The sequence below is a fragment of the Capra hircus genome, chromosome 4, assembly GCF_001704415.2.
Source record: "Capra hircus breed San Clemente chromosome 4, ASM170441v1, whole genome shotgun sequence".
NCBI lineage: Eukaryota > Metazoa > Chordata > Mammalia > Artiodactyla > Bovidae > Capra > Capra hircus.
The window spans coordinates 23,975,740-23,990,758 of record NC_030811.1 but is presented as its reverse complement, the minus strand read 5'-3'; the positions used below and the strand labels follow the sequence as shown (position 1 = coordinate 23,990,758).

Genomic DNA, 15,019 nt, shown 5'->3' with positions numbered 1-15,019 from the left:
AGTAGACCTGGAGGCAGAGGGGCCCCGTGGCAGCCTCCCCGAGCCGAGCAGCAGTGGTGGAGGTGGCGTGGGGAGCCAGAGCTGACACTCCGAATTACAATCTAATAGCTTACTGCGCTTACCTCGCACTCAGCGGCAAAGGTTACCGTGCAATTACGTGTCGCTACATACAAATGACAGAGCAGTTACGGTTACTTTACCAATTACAGGGAAATTGCTCCCACTCTGCAGAGAGACTGGCACTCTGAAAAGCTCTATCATCTCCACAGAAAGGGGATTTTAAGTGCTGCCAGCATCCTTCCTGCTCAGTCTCCCCAGGCTGCAGGGCAGAGCTGCAGAGCAGCCACCCAAGGACCCCAGCGGTTTCTGGTGGTCTCTGCAGAGACCCTCTGAGAAGGGCTGAAGAAGGAGTAGACCTGGGAGACAGTGGGCATCACCCTCTGGCCCCTGCCCCACCATCACCCTCATAACCTGGGCCAATCCATCCTGAAGCCCTCCAGTGACGAGGCCTTGGGTGGGGACCTGATTCTGAAATCACTCTTCGTCCTGGCTAGCATGGCCCCCGGCCTGGTTCCAGATGCATCCCTCTTGCTGGGTGGAGCTGTTTTAGCCCTGCCCTTAGTCACCCCACCTTTGCAGAAACCCCAGATCGAGTCCTTATTACGGAAAGATCAGAACTAGACCAGAGCTCAGTGGTCCAAAAGCAGTGCTAATGAGATAAAGGTCACCAGGTCCATGCCCCTGTGGGCCAATTAGCTCAGCTCTGGGACCTGGTCTCTTCCATAGCCATAGGCTGCCCCTTTCACCCCAGATGTCCGCTGTTTACAAATATCCCAGACTGATCCAAAGGAGGCTGACCAGGTGAGCCTGCGGAGATGGGCGAATCCTCCACCTGGGGATACAGCTGCCAACCGCTCTGAGCTGGCAGCCGCCGTCTCTGAACCCAGGAAGGAAAAATACAAAGTCGACCTGGTCCTCCCATTGCTCACGGTAGCTCCTGGTCCAGCAGAGAGAGGAATCCTTCCATCTGGGAGCAAACTCATTCTCTAGCTCTCTCTGAAGGCAAAAGTAGCATCCACCCTCAAGCCGCCTAGTCCTGAGCACCCCGCACCCACCCCCAAAGCTAGGAGGCTGGACCATTATGGGGAAGAAGGCATCCAAGACCTTCCCAAGCTCACACACTGCGGGGCCTTCAGTTGGGCCTTTTTCCATCCAACTTTTGGTCTCTTAGGCTACTGGAACTCTCCGTTGCCACTAGAGGACACTGAGGCACCAGATGAAGATGACAGTATTTACTGTTCCTCACTGATTACCCTGCTTGAGAGTGTTTAGGAGGATCTACTAGGCACCAAGCAGCAGGTGAGGACCTAACAATAGAAAGATGGCTTGGAGGACCTGCAGACCAGGTCCATGACTAGGCAAGGCCATGTGTGCCCAGCTTCAGCTGTGCACCGGGGCTGGAGGGACAGAGGGTGGGACCATGATTGCTGAGGGGGCAGTAAGGTTTCAAGGAAGAGGCAACACTGGGGGTCACTTGAGGGTTCCCCATCCAGGACAGGACATGGCCATGCTTTCACACATAGGGCAATTTCAGAGGAAAATGACCCCAGAGCTTAGAACTGAACAGCCCCATTTTACAGAAGAGAAAAATGGAGTCTTAGAGAGTGAATTGACCTCTCATGTTCTATCAAGGTACTGAGAAATAGATACCAGAACCCCAAATTCCAAGTTCGAAGGGGAAAAAAGTGGTATTACATAGAGGCTTCCTCTAGGGTACTGGAGGGTGGCCCCAAAAGGACCAGGATCAGGGAACAGGTCTCTCAACATGCCAGGATGAGAGAGACTGCTGGAGGGACAGGCCTGACTTCTTTTGCTACTATCCAGGAAAAGCCTTCTGCCCTTCTGTGATCTCTGGGAGAAATTGAACCTCCTGTCTGGAGGAGGCCCTTGGCCAGTCATCAGAGTGGGCTTCCTCCTTTCCTGGGCCAACCTGTCCCTAAGGAGAGGGAAAGCTGAAGTTTAGAAAAGAAACACAAGTTAGGAGAAAAACAGGTGCCTGTTGATGTGGAAGAGTAAAGGTCTTTAGATTTTTCATGCTCAGCAGCCCCAAACATGTACCCACTAATTAATTACACTTACACTTTTACACACACATACACACACACATACTGGGAGCTGACCAGAGTAGAGCTCCACAGGAAACAGGGAATAGGTGAATTACACATGTGGGATTCCTTTATAAAGGGAGATATTGATCAGGTAAGTACAGTAGCTCATGTCTAAATACGGACTCTAGCTGTATATCTCTGCAGTGCAGGAAGGTAATGATCCCCGCTTACTGGGGCCAGATCTCAAATAGAACCGCTGACCCCACGGCATTCATAGATGTGCCAGGCTCTGATGCCCGCAGTGTATCTATCCCTGGAGACGACTCTGTGTGCCCTCTGACAGCAGGCTGGGAGGGAAGCAGGGAGAGTCCTCAGGGAGGCAGGAACCTCATGGGGAGGCTCTGGTTGGCTTAAGGTTACTCTCATCAGAAAGCTTGTTTCTCCATAAAATATTCCCATGTGCCTTAAGTACTCACTTCTAAAACAAAGAAAGAGATCCAAAAACTCAGACAATATCGCCCTACGATTGTTTACTGTTTTTCATAAACTTTGCTCTTTTTCATAATTCCTAACCCTCTCCGAAGCTCTGCCCAGGGCTCAGGCTGATCCCAGGCAGTCAGACTCACTTCAGAGCCAGAGAAACCCCAGTAGAGGCAAAGGTTGGCCCCACACCTCAGCCGTGAGCCCAGATGTCAAGAAAAGAGCATGAAGGAGAGGAGACGTTTCCAGCTAGATCCTCCCTGCGGTCTCCTTCCTGTGCCCCTCTGGTTTTTGTAAGGCAGAAGGGAATGGCTCCACGTTGGTACATGGCACTAGCGTCACCTCATTTACAAAGTTAGTGGAAAGAAGGAAAAGACAACTCACGGAGTTGTTCTGCCTCATCCACTTAGTTACTAACACATTATCTCAGAATGGCTCTTTATTGTGTCTTTTTCAATGAGATTGAAGGAGAAATGAATGTGCAGAGAAAGAGAGAGGAAGCCAGCAAACCGCAGTCACAGTAACCTGGTTAGACCAACACGTTAGTGAAGGGGCTTTGTGAAAAGTGTCTTGGGGTTGGAAAAAGAACCCAGTGAATCACACCAAGATTCCCAATGAGCTATGCGCCCTGTTTCTAAGCATCTCACAGAGATGGATACCAGAATACGGGTCATCTAAGTGGCCATTCACTCATCACGATAACAAGTTATCTTTCTAATAGGCAACTAATGCCACTAATTTGAGCTGCTTTCCCAAGAGAGGGACACTAAGCCCACTCCGGGCTGTAACCAATGGCAAGCTGTAGCAATGCACCCCTCCTAGGAATTGCTGAACATGGCAGGCAAAGAGCAGCTCCAAGTCAGGAACCCGAGGGATCAAACTCCTGACCTCCTCATTAGCTCAGCTGCTGAGAGCCCCAGGTTCCTCCCTCTGGGTAAGCAGAGAGGGCCATGGCACCATGACCAGAGATTCAGGCTGGCCAAGCAAGAGAAACGGATGAGTCTCCACTAGTCCAGTTCTGCAGGTAACCTCAATGACGGGTTCAGTGCAGAAGCCAAAGCTGGACCCCCGGGAAAGACCAAAGGCGGCCTTGGAATGGCACCAAGCAAAACCCACTGGTGCTGTCCCTTTCCTTGGGTACCTTAAGCTTCAGAGGCCCCAGTGGCTGCCTGCCAAGGACCAAGGGCCACCTCCCCATCCCCCAGCCCATCAGTTCCATGTCCCCACTGCTCTCCCTGTCTCCTGCAGACAACCTGAGCCGCCACCGGAACTGTAATTGGAATGGGGCACACCACAATGATTAAGTTTGCGTGTTTTCTGGCCGGCGCTGGGAAGCAGTGGCCCCGCTCGCCAGGCTGAATTACGGGGGAGGTCATTCCCTTGTTAGGAGGAATAAATTTTATTAGCCCCAGTCTCGTTGCCATGCATCTTCCCCCTCTTCGCTCCTCGGGCCCGAGTGTGGGTCTGGATAATGTTGCCGGCACGCAGGATAAATCAGCCGAACAAATCCCATTATATTTTGGAACACTGACAGAGACACAGTAATGACACCAAGACTGGGAAAAGATGCAGGCTTTCTTCTCCCCCCGCTGGTGCCGTTTCATATATGCGGACAGCACGCGGGGCCCAAGTCACTAGGAAAAATAAAAAAAATATGTAAATTGAGGGACTGAATGGAGAACTCCGTGAGTTGTCTTTTTTCCTGCTTTCCACTAACTTTGTAAATGAGGTGACGCTAGCGCCGTGTGCCAACGTGGAGCCATTCCCTTCTGCCTTACAAAAACCAGAGGGGCACAGGAAGGAGACCGCAGGGAGGATCTAGCTGGAAACGTCTCCTCTCCTTCAAAGGCTTTGACTTTGTATTCACATCACGTGCTGGATGGCAGGGAAGGTGGGTGGGCACACTCCAGGCCTGGGATTCCGAACATAACATCTGGGTCTGGCACAGCCCAAATTTCTCAAAAGCAGACATCGGTGGCGGAAAAAAAAAAAAAAAAGAACAACTTTAAGTATGAAAGCACAGCAATATTATTAAATCCCTTTCTGTCTCCTCAGGTGGTTACGGTAACCAAAGGAGAGTATACGGATGAAGCCATGAGCTATTTCAGTGTTCTACAAATATAAGGTGCTCTGTGTCTATCATCACTTATGAATGTCTCTGTATTTCTCTTTCCCTAGGAGTCTCAGCACACTTTATTAAGGGATATGGTTTTATTGCCTCCTTCTAAAAGATGAAATGTATGATTCAAAGCAAAAGGGAAACCACTCACCAGCTCAGTGACCTCTCATGAGATGGACCTGGCTGAGACTCAAAGACCCAAGCCCGCAGGCCAGCATCCTGGCCAAGACGCCACCCTGAGAGGATGATAGGAGTTGAAGGGAAGGCAGACCTGGATGGATAAGTTGGGCTGGTCTGTCTGCTGACCGAATAAGAGGCTCGGTTGCTGATTTGGGCTGGGCCGTTGCACACCGTCTAGGGGGGTGTGTGCACGAGTGTGTGTGTACACGGGTGTGGGTACATGGCTGTACTTGCGGTGTGAGCTGCTGTGTGTGGTGTGGGGGTGTGGGGGAGGATCCATCACAGAAACGGGGAGCCTCAGGGATGCCTTGCAGAGTATGAGTGTGAGTGAGAAAGTGAAGCACAGCAGAGAGAGCGACAGAGAGAAAAGACAGGGTGGGACATCCAAGCAGAGAGGATGTGTGTGCATGTGTGGGTGTGTACCGGGGCACACGCCTCTGTGCGGGGCTTCATGAAGTCAGGGTCAGAATCTCAGCGTGAAGACATGGCAAGGCCGCCCCATGCCCTAATCCCCTGCTCGGCAAACCCCGCCCTGTGGCCACGGCAGCTGTCTGTGTTAACATCTGCAGCCCTGATTCCTGGATCTCATCACCCTCCCTGCTGGCCCGATGGGCTCCAGAGTGGTTCCTGGCAAGTCACACCCAGCCTAGGAGGCCAGCTTCAAGCCCCTTCTTCTCACCAGGTCCAGCTCATCACCTGGAGCTTGGCCACCATCAGGGACCCAAAGCCCTGTATGCACTTGGCCGGGGTGTAACTTTTATTGCAAATGCTTTCTCCCAAAGAGAAAGAGGTAGGTGTCCTTTTCACCTGAATACCTCGGACAGAAGCCTTCTCAAGGGAAGCGGGAAAAGCTTGAATCTATAATGACTGGAGTTGTGACCCGGCAGCCCCCAGTGCTAAACCAGAAGGGGTCATGGGGCTGTGAGGGGTGAGGGCTTGCACTGACAGAGTTTTGTGATGTGTACTGTCAGGGGGACTAGAGTGTGGCGTATGGGCTGGGTCCCTGTGTGTGTGTGTGTGTGTGTGTGTGTGCGTGTGTGTGAGTCTTGAATGTAGTAGAGCTGAGGAAGGAGGGATGGGGGTGGGCAGGCAGGAGTAGGAGATCATGGTCTAAGGGAGGACTTTGGCTGAGCAGAAAGAGAAAGCCTTGCCTTGCGCCATAAACAACAGGATACACCCATCTAGTCAGAGCCGCACTTCCTGCTGACAGGAAAAGAAAACAGCCCGAGCAGATGGGCACAATCCCGCCCCCAGAGCCTGGGGTTGCTGCCTGGCCGTTCCGGATACGGACTCGTGGAGTGTCAGGATCCTCGGCGCCAGACCTCACTGAGTGGCCGTCCAGGCCAGGCAGGGAGGCCAGCCCGCGTCCAGGCAGTGACCCTGTCCCCTCCCAGGGCTGCCCTGCGAGAGCAGTGGACGTGAGTCAGTGTGACGGCGCACACCAGCGGGTTCTCCTCCACTGCCGACGTGAAGCGAAGCTTGGGGTTAAAAATGAAAAGCTCGGTCCGAGTGCCTCTGTGAGTCTGAGAAGTACTGGCAAGTAAACTCCAAAGTTGAGAAGATGCCTGGTCTGGCAAAGGCTCTCAATCAGGGGCTAGGGATTTCCTGGTTCTGCAGGGGCTGCAGAGTCCCGTAGGCACATAGGGCTCTACAGTCCAGCAAAGCAAGAGCCCAGCACCACCAATCATCCCCCTGCCCCAGGTCCCACTATGGCCCTATCGAGAAACACCAGTGGGAAGAGCCCAGACTGAGAATTAGGATGTATAGAAGGTTCTGGTCCACCAATTACATGACCTTCAGTGAAGCCCTTGACTTTTCCCGTCCTCCATTTCCTCAACTAGATGGGATGTCTGCCTTCCCTATTATCCCTACAGAACTGATGGGAGGAGAAGAGGAGGTGATGAAGCCCTTTATACGTTGTCAGGCCCCACAAGGACTCTCCAGTGGGATTGGCTGGCTGCTCAGAGGCCAACACGCTCTGCTTAGAGGCTAGACAGGGGCGAGGTGGGGATTCTGGTCACAGTTTCTGCCCCATGGACCAATGTCTTCTATTGGAAGGTCACTCTAAGTTCAGGTCTTGGAGGTGGAGATTAAGCAGCTGAGTTCTGGTGGCTCAGATAGTAAAGAATCTGTCTGCAATGCAGGAGACCCGGGTTCAGTCCCTGGGTTCAGAAGATCCCCTGGAGTGGGCATGGAAACCCACTCCAGTATTCTTGCCTGTAGAATTCCATGGATAGAGGAGCCTGGCAGGCTATAGTCCAGGGGGTCACAAAGAGTTGGACACTGATGTTTTCTGCCCCATCCAGCCTTCTCAGCATTAAAGCTGATGCTGCCTGACTCCTACACCCACTTCTCAACTGGTTCCAAACTTAGGGAAGACTTAAGTGGCGTGAGTGATGGTCACTCCCAGGGCCACAGCCCTTGTTCCCATCACAGAGGCTATAATGACCTGCTTGGAGGCATCTCTCTTCTGGACTCCTAGGCTCCTGGAGACTGATGTCATTTCATGATTCTTGGAATCAGCCAGGAGAGAGTGCATTGCCAAGGGTCTAATAAAAATTTCATCCATTCATTAACTCATTTGTAGGCAGAAGGGCTAGTGTACTGTAGGTGACCCCGGAAGGCTGAAGAAAGGGTGAGGAGGTGTAGATAGCCATGCCTGGGGGGGCACTAGGATGTCCGGCTTCTCTGCCCACGAAGAACACAAGATCTTGGAACCCAACAGCACACTCTCCAGCCTGGTGGTCTCACTCCAGGTCAGAATTCTTGGGGCTCCCAGAAAGGGACTGAGAGCTGTTACCTTGGCCTGCTCAGGTCATGGGACATGACAAAAGCCTCAGGCTATAATCTCCTCACCCCAACTGCAGAAAGAAGAAGGTTTGGGGAGACCAGGCAGTAGCCCTTAAAGGGACCAAAGATAGAGACCATCTCAGTGCTGAGTAGCAGAAACACAGAAATTACACCACCATCCTTAACCCTCACCCCGCATGCTCACCAGCAAACAGTGTTAGGCTGATCTACAGTCTCCCAAATCCTAAGACACACTAGGAGGAGGCCTGGTCAATCCCTCTAGGACCCATCCTCTGCCCAGGCCCTCCTGAGGTCCTTAGAGCAATTTTCAGATACCAGCCCATTTGTTCTTGGATACCTCTTTCCATCCAGGCTGGAGGAAAAAAAAACCAGGACCCAAGAAGGAATGAGCCAAGGCAAAGGCAGAAGTTTCTTCGCCCCTCCCCCACCCTGCCCTCCCCAAGCACCAGCAAATGCCCGGGCTGCATCCCCGGCCTCTACACCTGATGCCCATTCCGGGATTTGCATGCACAAGATGCACTGACACTCACTGGGACACAATCCCATGAGGAAGCCACTTCTCACCGACAGGCCCTTATCCACGATAGGGGCTCAACCAGACTTCCCTGGTTCTCCAAGAGTGAAGACAACAGGTTGCTCCCTACAGATCCAGACTCCAGGTTCCCAGCCCAAAGTTTGTCCTCTCACCTGGTCACCAGGCTATGGGCCACCACGTGTCTCCACTGATGCCCCACACATGCAGGCCCTCGGACCTCATCTTCCCTGGGAACAGCTGAATACAGCAGGGACCTGGGGAGGAGGTGGGGCCTCAGGTTCAAACTGCTTCCTGCTCGGAGTCCTGGAGGCATGAGTTCAGGGGAAGAAATGTGAATCCCAGGAAACGGAAGAGACCAGAAAATCCTGAAGAGCACCATGGGACAAGTATTCTAGCTCAAAGAATTAGGACAACAAGAGTGCATTAAAAACGATGGGCAAAAGGGATGGACTTCCAGTTATAAAATAAATTAGTTCTGGGGTGTAATATAGAGCATGGTGATATGGTTCATGATACTGTGTTGTATGGGCTTCCCACGTGGTGCTAATGGTAAAGAACCTGCCTGCCAATTCAGGAGACAAAAGAGATACGGGCTCAATCCCTGGGTCGGGAAGATCCCCTGGAGGAGGGAATGGCAATCTACTCCAGTATTCTTGCTATGGACAGGGGAGCCTGGCGGGCTACAGTCCATGGGGTTGCAAAGAGTCAGACACAACTGAAGCAACTTAGCATGTACACACTGTGTTGTATGTTTGAGAATTGCTAAAAAGGGAGTAAAAACTGCGGAAAATTCTTCAAGAAATGAGAAAATCAGACCACCTGACCTGCCTCCTGAGAAATCTGTATGCAGGTCAAGAAGCAACAGTTAGAACTGGACATGGAACAACAGACTGGTTCCAAATAGGGAAAAGAGTACATCTACGTTGTATATTGTCACCCTGCTTATTTAACTTATATGCAGAGTACATCATGAGAAATGCTGGGCTGGAGGAAGCACAAGCTGGAATCAAGATTGCCAGGAGAAATAGCAATAACCTCAGATACCCGGATGACCCCACCCTTATGGCAGAAAGCAAAGAAGAACTAAAGAAACTCTTGATGAAAGTGAAAGAGGAGAGTGAAAAAGTTGGCTTAAAACTCAACATTCAGAAAACTAAGATCATGGCATCTGGTCCCATCATTTCATGGCAAATAGATCAGGAAACAGTGGCAACAGTGAGAGACTATCTTGGGGGGCTCCCAAATCACTGCAGATGGTGACTGCAGCCATGAAATTAAAAGACAGTTGCTCTTGGAAGTAAAGTTATGACCAACCTAGACAGCTTATTAAAAAGCAGAGATATTACTTTGCCAACGAAGATCCATCTAATCAAAGCTATGGTTTTTCCAGTAGTCATGTGTGGATATGAGAGTTGGACTATAAAGAAAGCTAAGCACTGAAGAATTGATGGTTTTGAACTGTGGTGTTGGAGAACTCTTGAGAGTCCCTTGGACTAGATCCAACCTGTCAATACTAAAGGAAATCAATCCTGAATATTCATTGGAAGGACTGGCTGAAGCTGAAACTCCAATACTTTGGCCACCTGAAACAAAGAACTCACTCATTGGAAAAGACCTTGATGCTGGGAAAAATTGAAGATGGGAGGAGAAGGGGAGGACAGAGGATGAGATGGTTGGATGGCATCACTGACTCAATGGACATGAGTTTGAGTGAACTCTGGGAGTTGATGATGGACAGAGAGGCCTGGCATGCTGCAGTCCATGGGGTCGCAAAGAGTTGGACATGACTGAGTGACTGAACTGAACAGAGTAGAGGTTTGTTTTTTGTTTTTTAGTATAATTGCTTTACAACGTTGTGTTAGTTTCTGCTGTACTATATGAATCAGCTAAATGTATACATATATCCCCTCCCTCTTGAGCCTCCCTCCCACGCCCCCCATCCCACCCCTCATCACAGAGCACTGAGCTGAGCTCCCTGTGCTTTGCAGCAGCTTCCTGCTAGCTACCTATTTTACACATGGCAGTGTATATATGTCACTGCTACAAGAGAATAGATCTTGCAAGTCCTGATCATAAGAAAATATGTAACTATGTACGGTGATGGATTGTTAACGAGACTCTTGCAGTGATCATTTTGCAATATATACAAATATTGAACCATCATGCTGTACATCTGAAACTAATGTCATGTTACATGTCAATTTCATCTCAATTTCAAAATGAACCACTTTGTAAGCTCTTTGAGCTGTAACTATGACAAAACCTACAAGGGACTCCAATCCTACAAAACATAAGTCCTAAAGTCAGCTTCCTGTGCCTTACACACCCCTCCTCCACTTTCCTGCTTGAAACGTCACAGGACAGAGGTCATCTGAGATTGTGTTCCCCTTCTCAGGCCTCAAGGGAATCCCAGACTCGAGGCAAAACCAAACAAAATTCTAGAATTTGTCCCATCCCCATCCCTCATTGCCTCAAGGTAAGAATGCAAAAGGGAAAGGAATGCAATGGTCTTGAGAATGAAGAGAGCGGGGAAAAGCTGGGTTTGCAAACAGTGTGCCCGAGAGGGCTCCTCAACAGGAATGCTCAGGAGCCTGGCCTGGCTGATGGCGGGTGAAACCTGTGTGGTCTGGGCTGAGGCCAAAAGAAGCATAGCCTAGCCCCAGAGCAAAGTAACTCGAGCATCGGCTGAATCAAAAGAAACTGATACTGTGCATTAAAAGCCAGTGTGGCCTTTTAGACTGGCTGGGGAGTCAGCCTCCAGCCCTGTGTGGAGTTTCTGGCCTCCTCCTTTCTGCTCTCAACCCTGAACTTGCCTCGAACTTGAAAAGGCTAATTAAAGCCCAAAGAAAAATCAAAAGCTTGTTATCTGGCTCCATTAGTCCCAGTACTGGCATTAGCCTGTCTTGCAAAGCTGCCTTTCCTCTGTTCTCTCCAAGGCCGCCAGGCGGATGTTAGGACCTACAGCTCTGCAGACTCCCCATGATGAACTCTGCTTTTTGTGCTGTGGCAGGGAGCAAGGGCGAGACAAATGCTTGCCTGTGGGCAGTCAGGCTGATCCCCGCTGCTGATTTTACTCCCAAAAGCATCACCCCAAAAGACAGGCTAGGAGCAAGTTTTCTGCAGCAAAAATAGCCAACCCCTCTAATCTCAAAAGAACTAGCTGTTAAGTAAGCACACAGCATAAACTTACTATTTTCTAACACAAGGAGCATGTGTGTGAGCTCATGGGGGTATTTCTTGTGTACATGAATATGCATGTGTATAGAGATGTGAGTGGGTGTGTGTGCAAGTGTGGCGGTGAGAGGCAAGGGTTTTCTCCTCAAATGCAGTCTCTGCCATGCACACACAAAGTATGGGACTTAGGGCAACTCACTCAAGTTGTTGGGCCTCAGAACAAAGATATAGATCGGGAGATCTCTGAGCACCTTCCCATGGAAACACTCTTAGGGCATCTCCCCCAGGGACATGCATCTGAGTGTGTAATAAACATACACACAGCCAGCATCTGGCCTGTCATTCATTGCCTTCATATGGGAGCAGTCCTCAGCCCAGGAAGTCCATAAACCCATCTTATAGATTCTTGAGTGGGTCACCTACTGCCCAAACCAAAGTCTCTAGGGCTCAGCAGATACAAGGGAGTCCCCTCCATTCCCTGGCCTCAAGTCCCCTCAATGTGTTGCTTCCTTCTCTGGCTCATGGTGCCTCTTCAATTCCGTTTGGGACACTAGGGGTGTCTCCTGGCTTTCCAGGACCTCCAAGAAGAAATGACATCTTATCATTTCAGCCACTGGAAAACTCATCACTAGAAAACAGCCTAAGCCTAAATGCTAGGGCACCAAGGACAAACTTTGGGTGGCAAGTGAGTTCCTTCTTTCTCTTCCTCTCCCCTGCTGTCACCCCAAATCCCAATATCCCAAGGAATGACCTCACCACATGCTGGGGGTGGGGTGCCAGTGCCCTCTGAGGGCTGCTTGGCAAGCAGCCACACTTTATGAACAAAACTTGCACTTCTTAAATCAGTCCAATACCCTCTCCTAATATGGGATTCCATCAAAGTTTGACTAGGAGTCAAGAACTACATCCACATAAATGCATGTTTCTACCTGATGAGTGAACTGACTTTTCTTCTCCTACACTAATATTATGGGATAGATTTTCTCAAACAAGGTTCATAACTTTTCAAATGGACAATAAATGGGAAAAAGGGAAAGGAGAGTGACACAGAGCAGATACCAATAGCTGAACCTTCCAAGTCACTTGAAGAGTGGTTGAGAAAAAACAACCGTGAAGATGAACAGAAGTCAAGCCATAGAAAGGCAGACGCTTCTCGCTTTAGGTCACAAGTGGGTTAGGTTGGGAGAGGCAGGAGTCTGTGTCACCCATTGCACCTGTGGTCACCCAGCAACCGGAGGCCATCTGTCCATCAGGACCCTGGGCAGGCTTCCCAAACCAACCCTCATTCTCCCCTTCCTCCAGTTTCCTTCAGCCCTTCTGTCACCCAGCACTGCTCCAAGGCTGCTTCTGGACATTGTGACATGTCTCTTCCAAGGAACTGTGCACACAGAAGATGCTTAATAAATGCAGTTTTCTAAGCAAGCTCTGTTTTTCAACTATGTTCACAGGACTCTCATCCTATTCCTTCTGATCTTATTTTTCCATTTCCTAAAGACACAAGGGGCTAAAAACATACCTCTTCAAAAGTTCTAGGTCTACTCCAAGTGTGAAACGACTGCCTCCCCTACTCCCAGTAGTGGTTTTACTCTAAGCTCTCCCCCCATCACCCAGTGGTTTCATTCTGCGCTCCCAGAAGGGTGACTAACAGGTGTGGTTGGTAAGAAGGTGGCACACCAGTGCATGAGGTGAGGGGTCCAAGGCCAGTGCTCTGGGACAGTCTGGAGGGATATGGTGGGGAGGGAGGTGGGAGGGGGTTCCGGATGGGGGGACACATGTATACCTGTGGCTGATTCATGTCTACGTATGGCAAAAAACATCACAATATTGTAAAATAATTATCCTCCAATTAAAACAAATCAATTAATTTAAAAAAAAAAAGAAGAAGGTGGCTACACATCTGGTATCACAGCATACGTAATGCAGCCTTCAACAATGCCTGGTCCACGCGGAATGTACAGCATGCAATTCCCGCCTATTCTAGCCCCTCCTCTTTCAGCCAATGAGCCAATCAGAACAGAGAAAAGTGCCGATAGAAAACCCTACATTCAGCTCCGGCTCTGACCCTCATAAGCTCAGTGCCAGTGGTCACAGCATGCCTGAGCTGGTGATGATCCGAGTCTAAGGAGCCCCAGAGGTGGGATATACTTGTCTCATCTACAAAACAGGACAGGTGGTTCACACCCGGTGGAGGCCACAGCCTAGGCCTCCTCACTGTGCCCTCCCGGCCCACGGGTCCTCCCTGGACTCACCGCGCTGCTGCAGGGAATGTCCTTGACCTTGAGCCAGGCCAGGTCCAGCGTGCCCTCGCCCCGGTAGCAGGACTGCAGCCGCTCCTTAATGCGGTCGTTGATCTGCTTCAGGATGAAGATGCATAAGGCCGACTCGTCCAGGGATTTCATCTTCCGCTTCTGGCCTTTGGAGAAGACGGTGAAGAGGAGGTCATCCTCTGGGCGGACCCTGAGGGTCTGGGCGAGCACGGCCCCGGCTTTGGACAGGTAGGCGGCCTGCAGCAGGCGGTACTCTACCCCGCCGCGCTCACAGCCGATGGGCACCTCCACGTAGGAGTTGAAGGCCGTGTCCTCCTTGCAAAGCCTCACAAGCTTGGACGTATAAACCTGCTCCTTTGTGGTGGAGCCCGGGGGAGACACCATCTCAGGCTGGAGGGTCAAAAAGTAGACAAAGTTGCCGCTGCTGAAGCCGTAGACATAGTAGATATCAAAGTCGGGGATGACGGTGAAGGTGTCCGAAGGGATCTTGATCATCGAGGCCACAAACTCGTCATGGAAGACATATGCGAACATGCCGTCTGCCTCCGAGTTCTTGGTCAGCTTCCTGCTGGAGATGGTGGGGAAATACTCCGGCTTCCCATCCACAGCGGTGGCAATGAAGAGCTTGTCATCCAGGTTGTTGTAGGAGACGATCACCCCAAAGACGGAGCCACTCTCGTTGACCCCCGACAGGTAGTGTTCCTTCTTGTGGAAAGGCTCCCCCAGCTTGAAGAGGTCCTCCAGCCTCAGCAGCTTGCAGATGCCCTGGTACAGGCTCCCACAGGCGATTAGCCTGTTCTCCTTGTAGTCTATGAGCAGCATCTTGTTGACATTGTTGGTGGGGGTCAGGGGCTCGTTGCATGTCTGGACTATGCGGGGCGGGTAGCACTTGGGGTTGTCCTCGTCCGGCCCCGTCTGGTGGGTCACCAGGACCTTCAGGTCACTGGAGAGCTTGTAGATCCGGTTGACGGCCCCCACGTAAATGTGCCCTGTCCTCTCATCCACCACCAGGTGGTTGAAGCTCTCCGCGGGCTCCCCGCGGAACGTGACGAAAGACCGCTTCTGGGACGGTGGGGGCGACTGCCGGGGGAGCAGAGTGGAGGAGCCCATCCCCACCATCAGGAGATGGGAGAGCAGGCAAGTCCAGTTCCAAGGCATGGCTTTCATTTCAGAGACGCGTCCTCGGGGCACGGGGTACAGGGCACAGGGCACAGCAGTGTCACGTGAGGAGTGCAGGCTCCCTGTGGGGGAAAGGAAAGAGGTGATGCTGATGACAAAGGCAGAGTCTTAGTTTCACCCCATAGCTTGTCTGGCTGGGCCCTCAAAGCATCCTGCACAAGCTGGA

General features: G+C 51.1%; 1 protein-coding gene across 1 annotated transcript in view; it reads right to left on the bottom strand.

The window, feature by feature from the left end:
• Positions 1 to 15,019, bottom strand: part of PLXNA4 (plexin A4) — a 489,083-nt gene that overhangs the window by 402,364 nt on the left and 71,700 nt on the right. Inside the window, exon 2 of the mRNA XM_018046916.1 lies at positions 13,657 to 14,915. Coding sequence (XP_017902405.1) covers positions 13,657 to 14,841 — 1,185 coding nt within the window. The 5' untranslated portion in view covers positions 14,842 to 14,915. The remainder of the gene's footprint in view (positions 1 to 13,656; positions 14,916 to 15,019) is intronic.